Genomic DNA, 21,889 nt, shown 5'->3' on the forward strand with positions numbered 1-21,889 from the left:
GTAATGAAATGCTGTCTGTAAGTATATTGAAATGTTTGCAATAGATTGAGCAAAGTTGAAATGGCTACACTACCCCACATTAGGGCATTGTACTCTACTCATAACAAGCCTTGAGATTGGCAGGGCTGCATTGTCTGCATTAGTCTGCAGGTGTATGAAAGGCCTGTACAACACATCCTGATCTCTGAGGTGGGAGGCTAGCTCACATAATATAAAACTGTAATTTAATTGTTCTGATTTTTTAAAAACAAACTAGAGTGTAATATGAAAAACAATATGACCCCCTGCAAACCTCTATGACTATATGCAATCCTCTACGACCCGGTATGCATGTCCTCTGAGGACAGAGATGAGAGATGAACCTATCTGGTAGGTGCAAAACCTGTTGTAATGCTCCGACACGTAGATATCCTCTATTAGGTTCTGGTTGGGGCAGTACTTCACCAGCAAGCGATCCATATTAGTACTCCTGTCGAACCTGTCATAGTACCTCCGCACATCATAAGGCAGGTCATCGGCATGTTCGTGATAATATGAGTTGAGGTTCCCCAGTGTGTAGTATTTGCAGTCCTTGTGCGTGGTCAGCCTAGGGAGCAGTGGGTCTCTGTTATTGAAGAGGTGGAAGCCATATTTGCCCTCTGTAGGCTTGCACCGTGTGGTCGATCTGTAGTTGTTGTCGACGCAGCACTGCACATACCAGCGCAGGAGCACATAGCCATGGTGCGGAGGGTGCGGTTGGCCGAATCCCGTTGCAGTCAGTTCCCTGATTGTCCTTAGGAGCCGAGGACGTACGAAGCGCCTGACCGGAACCCCATGTGTGTCCAAGGAGGAGGAGGAGGATGAGGAGGAGACCTCTGGGATCACCGGTATCAACAGCAGGACACAGGCGGAGAGCACCACTGCCACGCTCTTCATAGCCACCATAGTCTTCCTCTCCGTAGCCATCCTCTTCCTCTTCCTGTTCCTTTGCAACTGCTGGAGAATTACACATGCGGTGTACAGAGAAAATAGCAAATGAAATGAAATTACAAAGATCACATGCCTACAGTAGGCTATAGACAAGGGGTGTCACATTCACTGTGGGCCAATATCTAAATCTGGGATGAATTCAATATTCAAAAAGTACTGAAATTGTGCATACATGCATTTACTTAAAATGCTCAAATACTTAAATTTAAACACTCAATCCCAGCATATTTTGTAGTAGTTCCCAATGTGCCAACATATTATGTTGTAAATGAGTGGAAGATATCACTTATCACTTTAGCACTTGTATGAACATGTGACGCAGACAATTTTGTGTTGAAGTCATATTACAATATATTAATGTTTATGGGGGCCAACTGTAATACACATTTGAAAAGATGTTGCAGGCCAAATAAAATGACTCCACGGGCCAAATTTGGTCCCCGGGCATGAGTTTGACATCCCTAGTATAGACATAAAGTCAAGACCATCTAATCTGAGACCAGAGTGTGTCGAGACCAAAATAAAACTAAGACTAAGACCAAGACGAGTCGAGACCAAAGCTGAGCCAAGATGAGACCAAGACCAAGATCAAGACCAAGGCAGAGACAGGATGAAGGCAGATTTCTGGACCAAGCAAAATACGTAGCTTCTGTCATTTATTTGTAAGGTTGAGTAAGAGAAAATAGTAATATTAACATTAATAATAAGAACATTTATGTTCGGTGTCTTGGATATTGCTGGCAGCAATTGAGGACTTTATTTGCAGAACGGTGTATAAACCATATTTGACTTTTGCATTTTATTATTGAAAATGACTGTTCAGAGGTTCTATCACATGTGTGAATTCTTGCCATTCACATATTGTGAGAACATACATACTTTTTCAACCTATATAAAATGCATTTTGCAATGCAATGCAATGGAATGCCCAATACAAAAATGTCAATTTCCCAACATTCTACAAAATGGAGATACACCGTTTTGCAAATAAACTCTTCAATCCTTAATCTCAGGCGTGGGACCACAAAATACAAGATGATTCTGAGAAAAAGTCCGCTGCACAACCAGGATTTCTTTTGCTCCCAATATTTTATTTTTTCGTGACGTTTCGGGTTTTACCCCTTCTTCAGACGTCTGAAGAAGGGGTAAAACCCGAAACGTCACGAAAAAATAAAATATTGGGAGCAAAAGAAATCCTGGTTGTGCAGCGGACTTTTTCTCAGAATCATCTAGTCACTTGTGGTCCTGCTCCCAGGTCAGACGTTCCTGTGGATGTGCGAGCTTTCCATCATTACCTCACCAATGGATTCAAGACCAATTTATTCTATTTATCCAGAATACCCTGACTAGACCATCTGTCTCTTTACCTCAGTCCAGACCTTAAACATTTGATTAGCTGAATAAAGGGTACTGATAGAACACTGTTGTGAATGCAGCATACTATAACACATTCAAATTCAGTTCGTATTCTTACCTCAGGGGTTTCAGAGAGTCTTTTCTTTTTGTCTGTATCTCTACTGTTTCGGAAAGACGCTCTGCACTTGTGTCTGAGACATCGCATGAGGGTTTGCATTTTAAAAACAGTTTCCCTACTTCCCCTTTTTGACTATTTATGGTGGACTGGATCACAGACAGAGCACACTAGATGCTGTGTTGGCTACTTTTAGAATGAATTGCCTCAGTCAGATGGCCACCATGTTTACAAGTGGTATAATGCTGCCATCAATTGTGCAAGAAGGCGATACGCACATTATCCTGTAACAACATCTGTGAAAAACATATACTGGATCAAGACAGTGGCGCCCTAGGTTGGTCCACGCTAAAAGACTGAACACGGCATCTATGTAGTGTTCAAAAGGGGGTCAAAGATATTATTATGGGCTCAGACGTCAGGTGGCACAACAGCATCTAATGCCCGTAAAAAAATAGTAATTGGTGGTTGATTTTCTGCAATTAATAGGCCTCTTAGATAGTCCACTAAAAACAAACAAAGAAATCCATACAATAGTGACACTGGTTGTCGTTACCCAGGCTATGCCCTCGTAATACTGCAACACCTTCGGCACTGCGAATTTACACAGGCCAACAGCTCGTTCAAGTACTTTCTGAGCTCCGCCGGGCTGGGTAACTCAAGTCAAGTCAAGTAGGTTTTATTGTCAATTTCTTTACATGCACTGGTCATACAAAGAATTTGAAATTACTTTTCTTGCTTTCCCATACAGACATAGACTAATCTAGGTAAGGACATAGACAGTATAGACATAGACAGTACTTATACATGGACTTAAGACAGTATGGACATAGACAGTGCTCATACAGACATTTAAAGTGCAAGACTGGACAACAGAAGACTTGTAGAGAACATACATTAAGAGGTAATTGTTGTGCTTTTGTGCTTTTCCTAAAAAGTCCTTTATAGCGTTCTGACATAGTAATAGTAGCATTTTGAAGAAAAATAAATATTAAAAAGGTCTATCAAGTACACCAGCAGCAGTATGTGTGTGTGTGTGTGTGTGTGTGTGTGTGTGTGTGTGTGTGTGTGTGTGTGTGTGTGTGTGTGTGTGTGTGTTTACTGCAGGTAGAAGGTGCGGTGTGCGTCTGTGTGTGTGTTCGTGTGTGTGTGTGTGTGTCTGTGTGTATGTGTGTGTGTGTGTGTATGTGTGTGTATGTGTGTGTGAGTTGTGTGTCAGTGTGTGTATGTTTGGGTTTAGTGCAGAAAGTGCAGTGTGCTTGTGTGTGTGTGTGTGTGTGTGTGTGTGTGTGTGTGTGTGTGTGTGTGTGTGTGTGTGTGTGTGCGCATGTTTTGAGTTAGTGCAGGTTGAAAGTTCAGTCACAGATATAGTAGTGCAGGTGGAATGTTCAGTCGCAGATATGGTGGTGGGGGGTGAGGGGGGGTTGTCAGTGGCCTTGCTGGCTAGAGGCTGACAGTGGGGGGAGAGTGGGTTGAGTGTTCAGTATCTTGATCGCTTGGTGCATTGAGCTGCTTGCCAGCCTGGTGGTACGGGAACGGAGGCGCCTGTACCTCTTTCCAGAGGGCAGGAGGCTGAACAGTTTGTGTGCAGGGTGGCTTGTGTCTTTGATGATCATCAGTGCTTTCCGGGTGAGGCGTGTGGTGTAAATGTCCTGCAGGGAGGGGAGTGGTACTCCAATGATCTTCTTCGCTGTGTTCACAACACGCTGGAGTGTCTTCCTGTTTTTCTCCGTGCAGCTTCCTCCCCACACTGTGATGCAGTTGGACACGACGCTCTCTATGGTTCCTCTGTAGAATGTTGTCATGATGGAGGGTGTAGCACTTGCCTTCTTTAGTTTGCGCAAGAAGTAGAGACGCTGATGGGCCTTCTTAGCCAGTGATGTAGTGTTGGTGGTCCAAGAGAGGTCGTCGCTGATGTGCACTCCAAGGAACTTGGTGCTGCTCACTCTCTCCACAGCATCGCCGTCGATGGTCAGTGGTGGCAGTTGTTTTTGGACCCTCTGAAAGTTGACAACAATCTCCTTGGTCTTGTTGACATTCAGCAGGAGGTTGTTGTCTTTGCACCATCTGGCCAGCAGGTCTACTTCTTCTCTGTAGTGAGTCTCATCGCCCTTGGTCCACCCACTTTGTCGGGAACCAATCAACTTTGAGCATCTCCAACAGTCCTGGGTAGAGGCGTATTCAAAGCAGTGATGTGGTTTAAGCAGAGACGTTCTATTGGGACTAAGAAAATGTTTGGTTTAAACTTTGACGCAGCCTTCTTTGTAATCGACCAGTTGCAAACCGAGGGAGGTGGGATAACCATAATGAGAAAAAGGAGAAAAAATATTTGCACACCGTAAAAGCTCCCGTGTCGTGATTTTAATGTGAAAAACGGCACAACGTTTCAACCTTGCTGGTCGAAACGATGTACCACTTTTCACATTTAAATCACGACAAGGGAGCTTTTACGGTGTGCGAATATTTTTCTCCCTTTTCTCATTCACATATTCTGCACCCGTAACTAGTTGTTACCTTGGGATGTGCGCGCACCTTACATTTTCTGATTGGGTGGGTTAACCATGCCATTTGGAAATGTTATTCGTTATCTTATTGGTCAGACCAGAATCTCGGTATGAGATCTGAAAGTTGATGAGAATCAGGCTAGGCTGTCGTTGGGCCGCCTTGACGTGTGCTACTGCTGAAACGTCACTGACCCTCATATCTAATGGGACTTGACTTAATTTAACTTTTTACGGTGCTGGTCTTTGGAGCTCTCTTACTACAGAATTTTGTAGTTACAGATGTGCTACTTTGTAGTTATAGATGTAATGCAGATTGTTCTACAACGCTGTAGTTACCTGTACTTAAACATTCAATTCAAACAAAGACAAAATCGAAACCCTCTAATGTGTAACTTTGGGTGCTTAACTTTGTCAAAGAAGAATTCTTGAAAAACTAGTGAGTAAGGAAACACTCATCTGTTGTCCTTTTCATTTTTAATCTCATCACAGACATTTCGGGCTTACATTCTTCCTCAGTGTAAGATAGTGATTTCGCCTTTGACCCCAAAAGGTGAGTTTTAAATAAACCGTATTCCCCAAATGACACAGCAGGTGACTGCATAGACAGTGCAGGTGCCCAGCATACACCAAAAGAGGAGGACACCAAGGATTACAGTAAGTTATTATATATACCAACAACTCTGAGAGACAATAGACAAAAAAGACAACTGTTGAGTGCTTCTTTATTCAATATTTTTGTAAGCATTTGACCAATTACAATTTCACCATATGCAAATTGTTTTAATTTGGTAGCTCTAAAAACAAAACTACAGTGTGAATTATAGCCTACCACCTTGAAGGCAGCGAACAGATAAGCCATGATCAGCTTTCCAAAATGGACAAGTGCTTTATCAGTGTTGAGATATTTTGGAGCCAGCACATACGTACATGTTACATTTATCCAACTCACTGGTCTGTGGTCCTGATCTCTTATGTCTGACAGTTAATATTTAACATCTTCCTCATAATGTCATTCCTGTTCTCTGAAAGGCCGGTATGAAGATATTTTTGTGTCGGAGGTCAGAGTTTAGTAACCTCACAATCAGGGGCGGAGTGGCCCACCTTTTCCCACCGGGAGAATTTTCCCCTTGGCGGCCCTCTTTAAAAAAAAACAAAAAAAAACAAAGCGAACATGGTTTCCTAACCAAAAAGACAAAAGCCACGAAATCTGCAGTCGTACTACATGTGGACATTAGTGTTGTCAAAATATCAACCTGAAGTGGAGAATTGTAGCCTACACCTTGATGAAATGCACAGCCAGTGGTGTAGTCTACGTAAAACGCAGGTATACGCACCCATTTCAAAATGTCAGGGATTACAGTATACCCACTTAAAATTGATTGATCCATTATTTACAATAGCACAAATATATACAGTAGACTATACACACGTCAAAAAATGCTCAAATATACAGTATACCCACTTCAAAAAGTAGACTACACCACTGGAGCCATCATCACAGTCCAAAGCATTCATAGGCCTAGGTTAGGCTACATCGTGCTACTGTTCCATGCAAATGTGCACTCCACTGTCATTTTGACAGTTTGAAATTGAAATATCGTTTAAGGAAGACAGGATGAGCATGGGCACAAAGTTTTGGGTGTGGGGATTTTTAGAAGAGTAGGCTTACAAAATATAGTATAGGCCTAGTAGCCTATAGCTTACAAAAAGTCTGTCTACATTGTGCAATAAACCCACCATGCAGCAAATAAGCCAAACTTAGCTACTTCAAACCACAACCATAAGTCAACAAAATGTATAACCAAACGGTGTAGGCCTACCTTAAAACGCTGTCTTCTCGCAGCAAATGTCTTTGTTTCTTGCAATCACTCTACTTTAATCCACAGCTTATTAGCCTACACACCCAGCACTGGTCACATCAGAATCTTGTGTGGTAATTATTTTGTTCCATTTCTTCAGACATAGGCTACATCCTAAATGTACCACATATAAATATATGTATGATAATAATATTATTTCGACTATAAGGAGATATACTGGTAGGTCTAACAAATCAAAACAAAACCCATTGCTTCTGTTAGGTGCAGTTATCTTGCTTCTGTTAGGTGCAGTTATCTTCCTTGCCACTTGGTGGAGTCTGTTCGTAACCCAAGTCAATAACCACAGAGCAAGTGAATCAGGACTGGAAAGACTGTAAACTGTAACAGTCGTGTGGAAATCGGAAAATAAAACATAATTTATTCATATTTCCATCCTTTGGTAACCAATATACATATCACAGGTTCTTCAAATACTGAAAACGAAACTGTGTTACTAAGATCTTGTAAACTTCCGCGATCTACGGTGTATGAAAATTATCAGTAGAGAAGGGGTGTGGCCAATTTACTGTTTGACACCGTCAGTGAGGTATTGCCGTCTGGTATACGGTATAAATACTAACCAGTCAGCTTAATTGAAGAACAGGGAAGTGGAAAGTGGGAAGTCAGTGTTAAACAGTACCATCTCTAATCTTCAGGGCCAGTTGAGAACACAGTGCGGCCGCATTATTACATACACATGACACAATACACACCATTCTGCTGCTATGATTATCTTCTGCAAAATCCACTGCAGAATATGTGGATATCCCTGTATGAAGCCCGATTGTTTCTTAGATCAATGACAAACTTGTGTTCCATTTTTTAAATATATATTTTTCCTTTTTCGACTTTATTTGATAGGACAGTGTGAGAGGTGGAGAGGGAGCGAATTGGGAGAGAGACGGGGAGGGGTCGGCAGAGGACCCGGGCCGGGAATCGAACCCGGGTCAGCCGCATGCCAGGTGAGTGCCCTACCGGTTGGCCACGGCAGGGCCATGTGTTCCATTTTTCATAACAAACATACAGTATGTATTTCACATAATTATATTGTTCCTCTTGTTTGAATGAAGCACAATCCACTGCCAAAGACGACTGTATGACATATTCTGTTGTGAATTGTTCTGTTGTCTGAGGTCAGAAATGAGATCTGAGCCTATCAGGTAGGTGTGTGTGCTCTCGTAGTGTGCCGACGCGTAGACGTCCTTGATGAGGTTCTGATTGCTGCAATACTTCACCAGCAGGCGATCCATATTACTCCGCTTGTTGCGCTTGTCGTAGTACCTCCGCACCTCGTAAGGCAGGTCGGCGGCTCCCTTGTAGCGACGCGAGTTTAGATTCCCCAGCGTGTAGTAGACGCATCCGTCACGACCGTCCAGTTTCGGGAGCAGTCGGCTGCTGCCGCGGCCTCTGTTTTTGAACTCGTGGAAACCGTACTCGAACTCTGTGGGGTCACAGAGCGCCCTCATGTTGTTATCCACGCAACTCTTCACGTACCAGGCGAGGAGGGCGTAGCCGTGGCGTGGGGGCGGGCGGCCAAATCCTGACGCCTTCAGCTCCTCCAGGGTATCCAGGGTCGGCAGAGCAGAGCTGGTGGGCTCCTCGAGAGCGCCCACGGTTAGCAGAATGGAGGAGAACGTCTCTACCAATGTAGCCACGTTGCGTAGAGAGGAGGAAGAGATCTCATCAAGTGTGTCCACTCTCCACAGAGAAGCAGAGGAGGAGGAAGAGGAGGTGGAGGAGGAAGAGCTGGAGGAGGAGGAGGAGGAGGAGGTCTCACTGAATCTCTCCGAGGCCCGCAGAGAAGAGGAGGTCTCACTGAGCATGTCCTCCTGGTTGTGTAGAGAGGAGGAGGAGAAAGAGGAGGAGGAGGAGGAGGAGGAGGAAGAGGAGGATGATGCTTCATCGATTGTGTCTAGGGTCTGTAGAGCTGAGTAGAGCTCCTCCAGAACTCCCGAGTAGAACTCCTTCAGGATGTCTGACGCTTGCAGAGAGAAGGAGGCATAATCCAGAGGCTTCAGGGTCTGTCGGGTCTCATTGACTGTGTCCCGGCTGTGTGCTGAAGACCACACCACAACTGGGAGATGCAGCAGCAACAGCAGGATACAAGTGTAGAGCACCACCCGGTTTATACTACACACCATCTTCCACTACAGGTGTGACAAGTACTGGGGAATACATGAGGGAATATAGAATTAATGAAAAAGGAAACACAATAAACCAATGAAAGTGAGAATGGAGAAGTAGGCAAAATAAGCAAATGAGTGAGGTGCTGCATTACAGTTTTTTTCTGATCGCTAAAGCTCATTTATTGTAACTCAAGCTGTTTTTTTCCAGAACTCTTCCCCAAAATTCTCACACCAAGTCAACAGAACTGTGTAGTTACACAAAACGGTGTTTAACTCTACTACACACAGTTGTAAAATGAAAAATTGCAGCAACTAGACACAGGCAGTAAAAAATTGCCTCTTCATTTTTCTATTTAAAAATTGAGGAGGTTTGAGGAGGTTATAGGGCCTAGTCTAGGCATGTGCTCATCATTTGGAAATTGTGTGTGCGTTCACAGTTATGCAAAATGAGTGTTGTGCAATAGATTGGTTTTAGTACATTTTCAAAGTGTGTGTTATAAATTACAAACTGAGCTCAAAGCAGGTTTTGTGCTATTATTTTGGCTAATTTGGTCACATTTGGGCAGCTGTGTGAAGAGTTCCGCAAAAGCAGGCAAAGTTACAAAAACTGTGCTTTAGTCTGTAAAGCAGAGAGCAACAGTAGCCTATTCCCCTGGTTCATGATGTGCACCCTATAGGCACTGATGAGTACAGCCAGGGCTGGACTGGCTATCTGGCATAGCAGGCATTTCCCAGTGGGCCCTGCACCCTTGTGGCCAAAGGTGTAGGTTTGGCTCGAAAAGTGGTGGGGACATTAAAATCGCAAATGGTCCGGATATGCTGTTTTTGCATTATATTTGTCAAAGAATGGTAGGGACAAGCTAGGTTTATCTGGAAAGTGGTATGGACATGTCCCCATCGTCCCCCCCTAAAATTACGCCCATGCTTGTGGCCCCCTATTTTCAGAAATGTAAATATATATACATATACAGTATATTTCTGAAAATAGGGGCTCACGAGGGTGCAGGGCCGACCGGTGAGTCAGTTCTGCGCCACTAATTATGAGGAGGCCCTTTACGTAAGCCAAAAGTGCCCCCACCCTATTTCTCCCCCAGTCCAGCCCTGAGTACAACCACCCACACTGTGCCATCCATGACACACGCACACATACTGAGAGTTGCACACGAGCCTATTTACTGATAGTTTTTTGCCGCCCACGGGCATCTCACTTTGGCTTGATGTGACAAGGCAGTATCTGTGCAGGTAGTGAGTGAGTGGGAATTTTCTTTGTGTCTTCAACACGCCATGACAAGGTGTCAGCACAGCACAGCCTGCAGGCACAAGTGCCACAGCGTTTAATGATGAGCACTTGCGATTCTAATAGCTCGCCCTCGGGGGACAACAGCGATCATCCCCGAGAATCTCGGATGAGTGTTCCAGAACACGGTCATGTTCCAAAGGTGTCACCATGGTAACAGTCACAGGTAAATGGCACGAAGGTCATGGGGGACATGGCCAAGTGCTGAAGCAGGGTACTTACATGCACTCTCCAAACCAAAAGCAATCGCTACAGAGTCTAGTGCCATACAGCCTACACTAAACAGTGCTAGACAACACAGTCTATTGTCATGAATGTCCCCAGCATGAGGTCACAGAGTACTATGTGGGGACAGAGAATTGATGCGATTTGAAGCTGTTTTTTTTGTACTATATTCCATTTTGTGAAATACAATAGATAATAGTTTAAATTGCCAATAGGAAAGGGTTGTAAATTCAATATTTAATGAGTGTGCAGCAACACATTTGAGGTGAAATCTACCGGATTAAATATGTAGCTTGAATGGAAGGCGCCCTTGCAAAGGTTACAATAAATAAATTACACAACGAAATACAAAATACAAATAAATACAATCTCTTACCTCAAAGTCTTAGAGGAATTGCTTCCAGCGACAGATGGTTCTTAAAGACGTCCTGCTCTTGTGCTTGTGACATCTTTCTGAGGGTTTCCTTCTTATAAACCAGCATTGCCACTTCCCCTTTTTGCAATATTTCTGTGTAAAGAGGGTTTCACTTGACCACTGTAAGTGTGTGACTATTAGTACAACAACAATCGTTCTTGTTGTCACAAGGTGAAACCTGCAATATAGGCCTTCAAAAAACACCCCCTCTTCAGGTCATGAACTGAAGAATGTATTTGCATCTCTGTACAGGATATAGAAACAGCATAGGCCTGATTTACACCATGCTACTCTCTCTCTCTCTCTCTCTCTCTCTCTCTCTCTCTCTCTCTCTCTCTCTCTCTCTCTCTCTCTCTCTCTCTCTCTCTGTACATAGAACATATAACAATATGAATACAGTATGTTTATAGCACAGCGCTCTCCCAGAGGTTGAAGAACAAGACTCAGATGGCATGGCATCAGAAGGAAGGTCTGTAGTCTATATGTATGTGTGTGTGCGTGCGTGCGTGTGTGTGTGTGTGTGTGTGTGTGTGTGTGTGTGTGTGTGTGTGTGTGTGTGTGTGTGTGTGTGTGTGTGTGTATGTGTGTGTGTGCGCGTGCGTGCGTGTGTGCGTGCGTGTGTGCATGCATGCGTGTGTGTGTGCGTGTATGCACCTCTGTGTTTGTGTGAGTGTGTGATTGTGTGGGTGCGCGCGCCCACATGTGTATGTGGGTTTAGTTGATTAATGCTCAGCTAAGCCCGACAACATGCGCAAGTGGGGTTTTGCACACTTGAATGCCATGAATACAACATTAACTACTCTTTTGTGGTGGACCTCCTTCCCTTTGGTACAGTACAGAGAATGCATTAAAGAGAGAGAGAAAGAGAGAACGAGAGAGAGAGAGAGAAAGAGAAAGAGAGAACGAGAGAGAGCGAGAGAGAGAGAGAGCATGAAAGAGAGAGACAGACACAGAGGTAGGGACTACACAGAGGAAAGGATAGAGAGAGCGTGGAGAAAAGAAAGAGCAATTGCATGAAAAAGGGGAGAAGTAAGATGAATGGTGAAATGAAAGAGTGAGAGAAAGAAACTCAGATAGAGAGAATGAATGAAAAAAATGATAATAAGTGCAAGGTTTCTGTCTTTTGTTTCCGGCAGGAGAGAATCCTGTGTGCTTGTGCTTCCAACTGCTATTTCAATCTTCCATCCCAGTGTCGTATCAAAGGGGCCAGGGCCGCAGACAGCTTTGGCTGGGCCCGGGACAAAGACGTCTGAAAGGGCCCCAAACCCAGTCAATACAATGTAATGGGGAACCAATTCTGGGCCCCCTCTCTCCTTGGGCCCGGGACAAGTGACCCCTTTGTCCTCCTCTGTCGGCTTGCCTGCAAAGGGCCCATCCACTCCATAGAAACAGATTAGACTTTTAAATGATCCCACTGCTGCAAACAAGCGCGGCTCTGGCGCCGAGGTGGAGGCCAAGAGAAAAAGCATTAGCATTTCATTTGCAAAGATTTAACAGCAAATTACGTTTTTGTCTGGCTCCCCACCCACCCATTGCAGACACCTACACACGTGTTCGTACATGGACTCAAACATACACACAGGCACACACAGGCATACATAGACACACACAGGTACACACACACACACACACACACACACACACACACACACACACACACACACACACACACACACACACACACACACACACACACACACACACACACACACACACACACACACACACACACACACACACACACACACACACACACACACACACACACACTGGAATTCATGTAAATACACAAATGCACACACAAACGCATGCACATGCAAGCACGCATGCACCCATACACGCACGCACGCTCACACACATACACTCACTCACTCCAAACAGGTCTCTCAGCGCACGGCTAATTACCCCAGCAACAGGCTGTGCGATGAGCTCTGCTCTCATGTGGAGTACGTACAGTGTGTGTGTGTGTGTGTGTGTGTGTGTGTGTGTGTGTGTGTGTGTGTGTGTGTGTGGAATCACCACAGGAATTGTGTAGTGATAACTACTCAGAATATCATGCTCGCTTCCCCTCTTCTCTTCATACTTTCCTCTCCTCTCTTTCACTCTCCTCTGTGCTTCTGTGCTTCACTATCCACTCTCTCCTTTCCTTCCCCCTCCTGCCCTATCCTCTCCTCTTTTCTCCTTCCCCTTCCTCTTCTCCTTCATTCTCCTCTTCTCCTTCATTCTCCTTCCCCTTCCTCTTCTCCTTCATTCTCCTCGGCTCTCTTCTATCGTCCTCTTCTCTCCCTTCCTCCTTTCTTCTCTTCTCTTCTCTTCTCTTCTCTTCTCTTCTCTTCTCTTCTCTTCTCTTCTCTTCTCTTCTCTTCTCTTCTCTTCTCTTCTCTTCTCTTCTCTTCTCTCCTCTCCTCTCCTCTTCTCTCCATCACCAGTGTCATGTGGCTGCAGTGGGAGGTGATGTGTTGGTGGTTTTGACACTGTGGTTTGAGGTGAGTGTCTCGCTTCTCTTTTCCCTGCTCAGAATTAGATGTGCGTGTGTGTGTGTGTGTGTGTGTGTGTGTGTGTGTGTGTGTGTGTGTGTGTGTGTGTGTGTGTGTGTGTGTGTGTGTGTGTGTGTGTGTGTGTGTGTGTGTGTGTGTGTGTGTGTGTGTCTGTGTGTGTGTGTGTGTGTGTGTGTGTGTGTCTGTGTCTCCAAGCGAGAGAGGGCCTGAGAGTACTGTATGTAGCCAGCAGGTGCTCATCTGCTATGTGTAAATATAAAGACCAGAGAGAGAGAGAGCGAGACTGAGAGAGAGAGAGAGAGAGAGAGAGAGAGAGAGAGAGAGAGAGAGAGAGAGAGAGAGAGAGAGAGAGAGAGCGATACCCAGTTGGCCAGCCATGCCTTTTCAGTGCAGTACAGCAAGGAAATCAACCATTACACTCTGCTATGAGGATGTAGCCATGCTTACATGTGACACAGAGAACACTGTCCCATGATGTAGCGTAGAAAAACACATCTGTTGTGTATAAATGTAAACACCTGAAAGAGAGAGAGAGACTTACACTATCGCCACCTAATCATAATATCAGATCAAAATATTAGCACACGGCAGTAGGGGAACAGTTAGCCATGCTGAAAGCAGCCGTAGAGGAACAGTCCACTCCTTTCCATTTTCACATATACGTACACAGTATTTCAAAGTATTACACATGAATGTGCATATAATTTTCTTCTCAGTGTTTGCAGGACTTAGACATTATTAGCATAGCTTAGTACAATCACTGAAAGTAAATGCATGAAACCACGAGTCATCACTGTACGGAATTAAATATCTGTTTAGCACTCTGGTGAATTTTACATTCATTAAGTGCTTTACTGTATCAGTACATTTGAAATGTTTTATTTGGTACCATAGACTTCCATTGCTACGTTATATGGCTATACTGTCAAATAGGCATTGCAAACACGAAGAGAAAAAACCTTATGTAGGCTATTCATCTTTTTTACCATGGCTTAACTACATATACAGTAAGCAATTTCCTGAAATAAGGTGGCGTGTTCTTTCAACTGCACACCGTATTTACAGTACATGATGGAGCATCTAACCAACATACTAATGAAGACCATGCACTAGTAAAGAATATACCCCATCAGTTTCCCTTTTGGGAAAATTTGACACAATATATGAGTTCTGAATTTTTGTTTTCTCCTGGCTGCGCGATACTAGCTGTGCACATCTCAACCTCTGATCTCAGTGTCTTGCCCCTCCTCACAACATTGTGTTGATAAACACGGTGAACCCATGCCTTGTGAATAGCCTCCTACTGGAGACATTGAGAATGGACTAGCTCCGAAACGTCTGTTTCTCCAGTTAACCTTTGTTGTCTGACTTCTGTTGTTTAATTTTGGCTTCAATACACTTTTTCACACAAGCTTTGTGTGTGCCTCCTTTTTTCCATTATCTTGAGTGATTACTACTTTTTGGGAGTGCACGCACCAAGCAATACACGGGTGTTAAGTGCAGGCGCAGACGCCGACCTTTGTTGGTCTTTTGTCATTCATCTTGTTCATTAGACATTCAAGATAAAGGATCGAAATCTCCTTTTAAATGAAGTGTTATCCTTTCCAGTCTAGAGATTGTTTTATTGGGGTAGTGGGTGTCGATTTTGTTCAGTAATTGTTCTGCAAAGTTCTGAAGGACATAGCATATTAGCTGAGCAAGGCTTGGCTAGTACAAGAACAAGTGTGCAGTCTTTAAAAAAAAGTTTATATTTGCTGAATTCAAACTAGAATCAAAACTAGAAACGTTTGACATACAGTGCATTGCTGCATGTACCGTACAGTACAGTACTATGTACATCCAATTTCTGTGAAGGTGCTAACAGGCAGTGATGGTTGCGGTTCTCCTCCCCATTCAAAGGAAGCCTGCTGGGCCCCTGCTCTGCTCTGCTCTGCTATCTACTCTATTCGCCTGCCATGCAGAGGCAGCTTACGGGGTGCTACAGGAGTGAGCTAAGACGTGCTGCTGACATATGGAAATCGGCACGCTCTGTACACACTGATAAATAATAGTGCATCTCAGCAGACTTAAGCCTCTCTTGTATTCATCTCTCTCTCTCTCTCTCTCTCTCTCTCTTGCTCTCTCTCTTTTGCTCTCTTTCTCTCTCTTTTGCTTTCTCTCTCTCTCCCTTGCTCTCTCTCTCTTTTGCTCTCTCTTTCTTTTGCTCTCTCTCTCTCTCTTGTGCTCTCTCTTTCTTTTGCGCTCTCTCTCTCTCTCTTTTGCTCTCTCTCTCTCTCTCTCTCTCTTTTGCTCTTTCTCTCTCTCTCTCTCTCTCTCTCTCTCTCTCTCTCTCTCTCTCTCTCTTTGTCTTTCTCTCTCTCTTGCTCTCTCTCTCTTTTGCTCTCTTTCTCTCTCTTTTGCTTTCTCTCCCTCTCTCTCTCTCTCTCTCTCTCTCTCTCCCTTGCTCTCTCTCTCTTTTGCTCTCTCTTTCTTTTGCTCTCTCTCTCTCTCTCTCTCTCTCTCTCTCTCTCTCTCTCTCTCTTGTGCTCTCTCTTTCTTTTGCTCTCTCTCTCTCTCTCTCTCTCTCTCTCTCTCTCTCTCTCTCTCTCTCTCTCTCTCTCTCTCTCCCTTTCTCAGGTCTGTCTGTCTCACTCTCTTCCCTTCTATTTTTTTTCATTCTCTGTTTTTCCTCTCTTAACTCCTCACTGTCTTTCCTCCCCGCACCCCGCCCCCCTTAATTCTATCGACTGTGCTCAGTATTGACTGCAGAGATGACATAGAACTGAAGTTGACGACATTCATCATGACTGTTCTGAGTTTTGTGTCCTCAGTTGTGTGAAAAGCACGGCCATCCCTCTCCGCTTTCATGCAGGTAACTCCTGAAGGGCCATCCCCTACCATAGTAACTCATGTCATGTAAAAACTAAAAACTCAACCTGTACTCCCCGGCACTGTGCTGCTGTAGCATTTCAAGAGTTAAAATGTTAAGTTGCCTGCCTGTCTGGCTCACACCTGATTGCTTTGACACTCCTGGAGCTCTCGGTCTTCTTTCTTTCTCATCTCAGCTGCTTTCTTCAGGCAGGATGGTCATGGATTTATTCAGACGGGGATGGAGCAGAATAGTAAAGAAAGTGATATGAAGTAAGTGTGAGAGAGAGAGAGAGAGAGAGAGAGAGAGAGAGAGAGAGAGAGAGAGAGAGAGAGAGAGAGAGAGAGAGAGAGAGAGAGAAAAGAGAGAGAGAGAGAGAGAGAGAGAGTTTGGAAATGTGTAAGGAGTGGATTCAAGTTGTTCATTTGGAGATGCTCTCAGTGTGCACCAATGACCCCACAAATTCGCCTTTATGACGCCACTTGGTCACTTTACAGTTAATGCTGCCCAAATGAAAAAAGAAAACGTCGGAATTTATAGATTGAAGTGCTACAAGTGGTGATGTGAAAGGTCAATTTTTTTTCTTTTTCAAGGTGACCTTGACCGTTCTGTCCGAAAGGCACCATGTGAGAATGTTGAGTACTGAGTGAGTCTGGGTATGACAGGTACACAGGTGGAAACAGGTGTATGCAGGTCTACTCTTCTTCTCTCCCAAATTGCCATATTTCTTGCCAAATTAGATGGCACAGGTACAAAACGCAGATGTGCGAGCCTGTTTTTTTTCATTATACAGTATATCTTTGTGTGCTGCAGCACCATTTATATATTTGCAGGTGAGCAAGCTGACATGACGAGCAGGGGGGTGGTGTGGGACGCGGCAGCTGTTAAAGGGATTAATTATTTGCTCTGCCTCATCACTACTTATCTCTGTGTGTCTGTGTGTGTGTGTGTATGCGTGTGCGTGTGTGTGTGTTTGTGTGTGTGTGTATGTGTGTGTGTGTGTGTGTGTGCGTGCATGGCATGCGTGTACGCACCCTCGTGTGTGTGTGTGTGTGTGTGTGTGTGTGTGTGTGTGTGTGTGTGTGTGTGTGTGTGTGTGTGTGTGTGTGTGTGTGTGTGTGTGTGTGTGTGTGTGTGTGCAGGTGTGTGCAGGCGTGTGTGTGCAGTGCACATGGAGGCCTATGTGTGTCTGTGTCTGGCTAAGAATGCCAGCTAGAGTGTTTGTACGCGGCTCAGACAGTCTCCACCCACATGGCTCAAACGTGCTGCAGGTTAAGGGGATTAATTGCTTCCTGTGCCGTATGTGCACTGTTTTTATGAACCTGTCTCTTTCTCTTGCTCTCTTTCTCTCTTTCTCGATCTGTGTGTGTGTGTATGTGCACGTGTGTGTGTGTGCACGTGTGCACGTGTGTGTGTGTGTGTGTGTGTGTGTGTGTGTGTGTGTGTGTGTGCGTGACTTTTGTACTTGCAAAAGAAAACCGGAAAAAAAACTTTCTTGAAGAGAAAACTGTGGGTGAGTTTTCCTCAGGAAAGTGAAGCCAGCAAACTCATGTACCATACACAGCAACAGCAAGTTAACCAAATAAAAGGTAGCGGTTAGTCACACATAGGCCTACTACAGTACATAGATAGGTGCCAATGCTGAGCTTTGTCCGGTAGCTTTGTCCGGTATCTAAAATAGGTAGACCCACCCTCATCTGTACACAGTAACACAGGCAGGGGTGATGATATTATATTAGCTATAATACTACAAAGACCTACGTATAATACTACAAAACATGGTGTTAATTGGTAGCAACAGCAGCATTAGCAGCAGAATATCTCTGTCTCTGTCTCTGTCTCTGTCTCTGTCTCTCTCTCTCTCTCTCTCTCTCTCTCTCTCTCTCTCTCTCTCTCTCTCTCTGTACACGCGCAGACGCACCATCGTATGCATCTGTGCCCAGCTCTGCTACTATTTTTCTGCACCTGTCTGCATCCCCCACCCATCCCCAGCCCCTGCCTTCGCCTGCCATAGGAGAGGCAAAGAAAGCAACATTAGTAATGTTCATTACCCCACAACCTGCACCATGACAGCCCAGGAATCAAAATCTGCTGCTGCAGTTGCTGCTGCCGCTGCTGCTTCTGCTTCACGGCCAGTTTCCTCCTCTGAATACACTGATGATGAACGACGACATCAGACCCACTACAAATTTTCATTTTATTTCCCATTTCACAAAAGGCTTTATGGAAATGGATAGCGAGACGTGAGAACGGAATTGCATTAAAAAGAAATGTGTGTTTTGAAGTCTCTCTCTCTCTCTTTTCTTTTCTTTTTTTTGTTGCGAGAGAGAGAGAGAGAGAGAGAGAGAGAGAGAGAGAGAGAGAGAGAGAGAGACAGAGAGACAGAGAGTACAAATGCCTGTATGGATGTGCATTTTTTTTCGGTATCTTCTCCTGTTTGTGCCGGAGCACACTTTAAAAGATAATTTAATAGATTTTTGAAATATGACGCCATTACTTTTTATTAGTTCTTGTTTTTGTAAAACAAAACATCAACTCCTTGTGTGCGTGACAGCCCTTGCTGGTGAGTGTTGATGCTCCCTGTGCTCCTACAGATGGATGGCCACCCCCACTGCATGGATGCGGGGATGGGGAAGGTAAACTGGAGAGGGGAGGCCTGGTGGACCAGGGAGAGGAGAGAGGGAGGATAGGGGTAGACCGAGGAGAGGGGTGTGAAGGGGGAGAGGAGTGGGTGAGGGGGAGAGAGGATAGGGGTAGACCGAGGAGAGGGGTGTGAAGGGGGAGAGGAGTGGGTGAGGGGGAGAGAGGAGAGTGAAGGGGGAAAGAGGAGAGGCGTAGGCTAGGGAAAAGGGAAGGTAAACTGGAGAGGAGAAACCTGGTGGACCAGGGAGAGGAGAGAGTGAAGGTGAGAGAGGATAGGGATGGGTAACGGGAGAGGAGAGGGGTGGACGAAGGAGAGAGGGGGCTGAAGGGGAGAGTGGAGCACCAGGCGGGGAGAGAGGAGAGGGGTGGACGAAGGAGAGAGGGGGCTGAAGGGGAGAGTGGAGCACCAGGCGGGGAGAGAGGAGAGAGTGGAGAGGTAGAGAAGGTGGATTGCAGCCCATACTGTTTAGATATGGAGAGGGGGAGAGGGGAGAGTAAACTGAAGAGGGGAAAGGGGACTGGGGTGGGCCAGGGAGAGGGGTGGGTAAGGGGGAGAGAGGAGAGGGGTAGGGTAGGTGGATTGCTTTCCCCACAGTTTAGATGTGGACATGGGGAGATGGGAGTGGGGAGGACTATGGGGAGAGAGAATGCAGAGGTTGAAGAGGTGGAAGGACAACTCACACTAGTTGGATGTGGAGCACACGAGGAGCGCCGCTTACCTGCGTTCCCAGGACCAACACAAGCAGCGCACTCCATGGACGGTGAGCTCAGGCCAGAGCTCCCTCCAAGCTTGCTCTCCAACAGAGTTAGTTCAACGATGTGGGGAAAACCCCACGAAGAGTATAAAAAACCAAGAGGTTCAGCACATCAAAACCCGTCCACGCCAAGTCTTGGTCCAAGCATGCAAGTCGACCATATCCGTAAAGGCAGGCTAGCTCCAACACTGGCCCAACTGGCTCCAGCGTGCGAGCAGCAGGTGCCTGCTCTGATCACCTGTTCACCTGGTCTGTGCTCCGAGTGATTCTCCTCTGCATCTGACCCCTGACCCTTTATGTAGGCCCAAGGACCCACAAGTCAGGCGGCGCCCCCATGTGGTGTGACAGTGTTAGTGTTGTGTCTATTCCCAATGCATGCACCTAACCTTCTCATTACATAAGGCTATAAACAAAATAAAAGGACACTACATTAACTTATGAGATTATTGTATGTAAAAACAGTGTTAATTCCTGTCTCGGACATTATTTCAAGAGCTCGGATGTATGTATTGTTCATCATGTTTTGCCATGTATTCCTTTCTGAAGTGCGTAGTTAAAACATGACAGGACTTGACCTCAAGCCAGCCATTTTATAATCCGGCTGTCATTGTAATGGAGCTGTTAGAGCATATAGAGAATGCAATTTACCTTTATTATGTTGCAATAATCAAAGGCCTCTCTTCCAAATATTATGCCTGAGCGGCCTCTTATGCGGTTTAAAGCCTAAATATATCATTTAGGACTATCTTTAACTCCACAGATGAGTGAGAATTTCATTTAGAATTTAAATTTATGCACTGATGCACCCCCATGCCATTATAGATGCTGACATAAACTGAGCACTAAAACCAATTGAATGGCCCTTTTTCAGTGTAGTACAGAATTTAAAGACTATTATTTTCAAAAAGAATGACATTTCTAAACTTCTGTAATCAAAGGACAATTTCTTATGTCTTCTGGATCTATTTCAAGTGAGCTCGGGTATATAGAAGAATGCTAAACCTCTGAATCATTTGTACACATGAAGCATAATGAAACATGAAACATAATTCGATGCCTCTTAGTGCAGATGGGGTCAACGGTGGGCCTATTAGCTATTTTGCTACAGCAGAACAACATTGCTATGTGATTCCTGAGAGCCTTAAGTAACAGATGAAGTAACAGATGAAGACATAGCCATTACAATAGGTGAGTAGCTTTAATTGTTGAAGTGCCAGAGTAAGACTACAGACATATATTTCACTATCTCATAAACCTATCTAATGCGTTTTATTTTAATGGCCGAAATATGTCTTATATACACACACAATCATGGCATTTCAAAGGGAATTCAATGTTATGTAATAACTAAGTAATTATTCCCTCTGCATCTTTAATTCTAAGTGACTCAGCCTCTCTCTGATGATCTTAAAAAGGGACATTCATGTTGGAGGTCAATGTAATTCACTTTGAAATTTTCTTCTTTGTGTTGTTTTAGAATATTCTTATGTTTATTGCATACGGGTGTTTTGGTCATGAGTCATTTTAAAGAGTGAAAAACATGGAAGCTGGATTAGATAGATTTTGTATCTGTATTAATGCAATGGTGCAAGAAAGCTTAAGCGCCAACACATATGGAGTTTATTTTGTGCCAATAAGTTTAAAGAAGACTTTTATAGTTGCAAGCAAAATATAGCAATTCAAAATACCAAAGGAAAAAAAATAATAAATAAATAATATTTAAACGAAAAAAAAAAGATTGCAATAAAAAAAAAGTGAAATGGTGTGAAATATCTGCCTTCCCTTGAATATTGTCTCCCTCTCAGTTTTGGTTGTTGACGTTTTCTTTGATCAAGTCTCCAGCTTTCTCGTTTGCGCTCCCTGACTTTTTGTTTGCGATTTTTTGACACAAACGTGCCCGGTGGGTGGGCTTTCGACGGTGGGCATTCCTATTGGCTTATGTGTGTTTGACGGACAGCTAAGCGAGCGTACGAAGCGGCTCTGGCCACACGAGCTAGAGCTAGAGCTCTGATTCTGATTGGTTCTAAAAACATCAACACCGGCGCGGAAGTACGATCTCCGAAAAATGGCAGAATGCAGTCCGAGGTAAGTGTAGTGGGGATTTTTAAAAGTGGGGGTACACTATTTGTGAGACAATTAATTTGGCAACTCATCATGTCAAATTGTGTTATTATCATGCCATTGTATTCAAACACGGACAGAAATGTTCAGTTGTTAATCTCGCCTCAGGTGAAGTGGGTGGACTATCCTACCCCCTGCGTTGGCTAGCACGCACACTG

General features: G+C 44.5%; 2 protein-coding genes across 2 annotated transcripts; both read right to left on the reverse strand.

The window, feature by feature from the left end:
* Nucleotides 1-300: 300 nt before the first annotated feature.
* On the reverse strand, nucleotides 301-945 carry LOC134449721 (uncharacterized). The gene has a single exon (XM_063199831.1). It carries the CDS (start codon nucleotides 943-945, stop codon nucleotides 301-303), a length of 645 nt encoding a protein of 214 aa, XP_063055901.1.
* A 6,866-nt stretch (nucleotides 946-7,811) lies between these two features.
* LOC134448370 (uncharacterized) lies at nucleotides 7,812-8,783 on the reverse strand. Its single transcript, XM_063198049.1, has one exon. It carries the CDS (start codon nucleotides 8,624-8,626, stop codon nucleotides 7,838-7,840), a length of 789 nt encoding a protein of 262 aa, XP_063054119.1. The 5' UTR covers nucleotides 8,627-8,783; the 3' UTR covers nucleotides 7,812-7,837.
* Between the last annotated feature and the right edge of the window lie 13,106 nt (nucleotides 8,784-21,889).

Source organism: Engraulis encrasicolus, chromosome 5 (assembly GCF_034702125.1).
Source record: "Engraulis encrasicolus isolate BLACKSEA-1 chromosome 5, IST_EnEncr_1.0, whole genome shotgun sequence".
NCBI classification, from domain to species: Eukaryota; Metazoa; Chordata; class Actinopteri; order Clupeiformes; family Engraulidae; genus Engraulis; species Engraulis encrasicolus.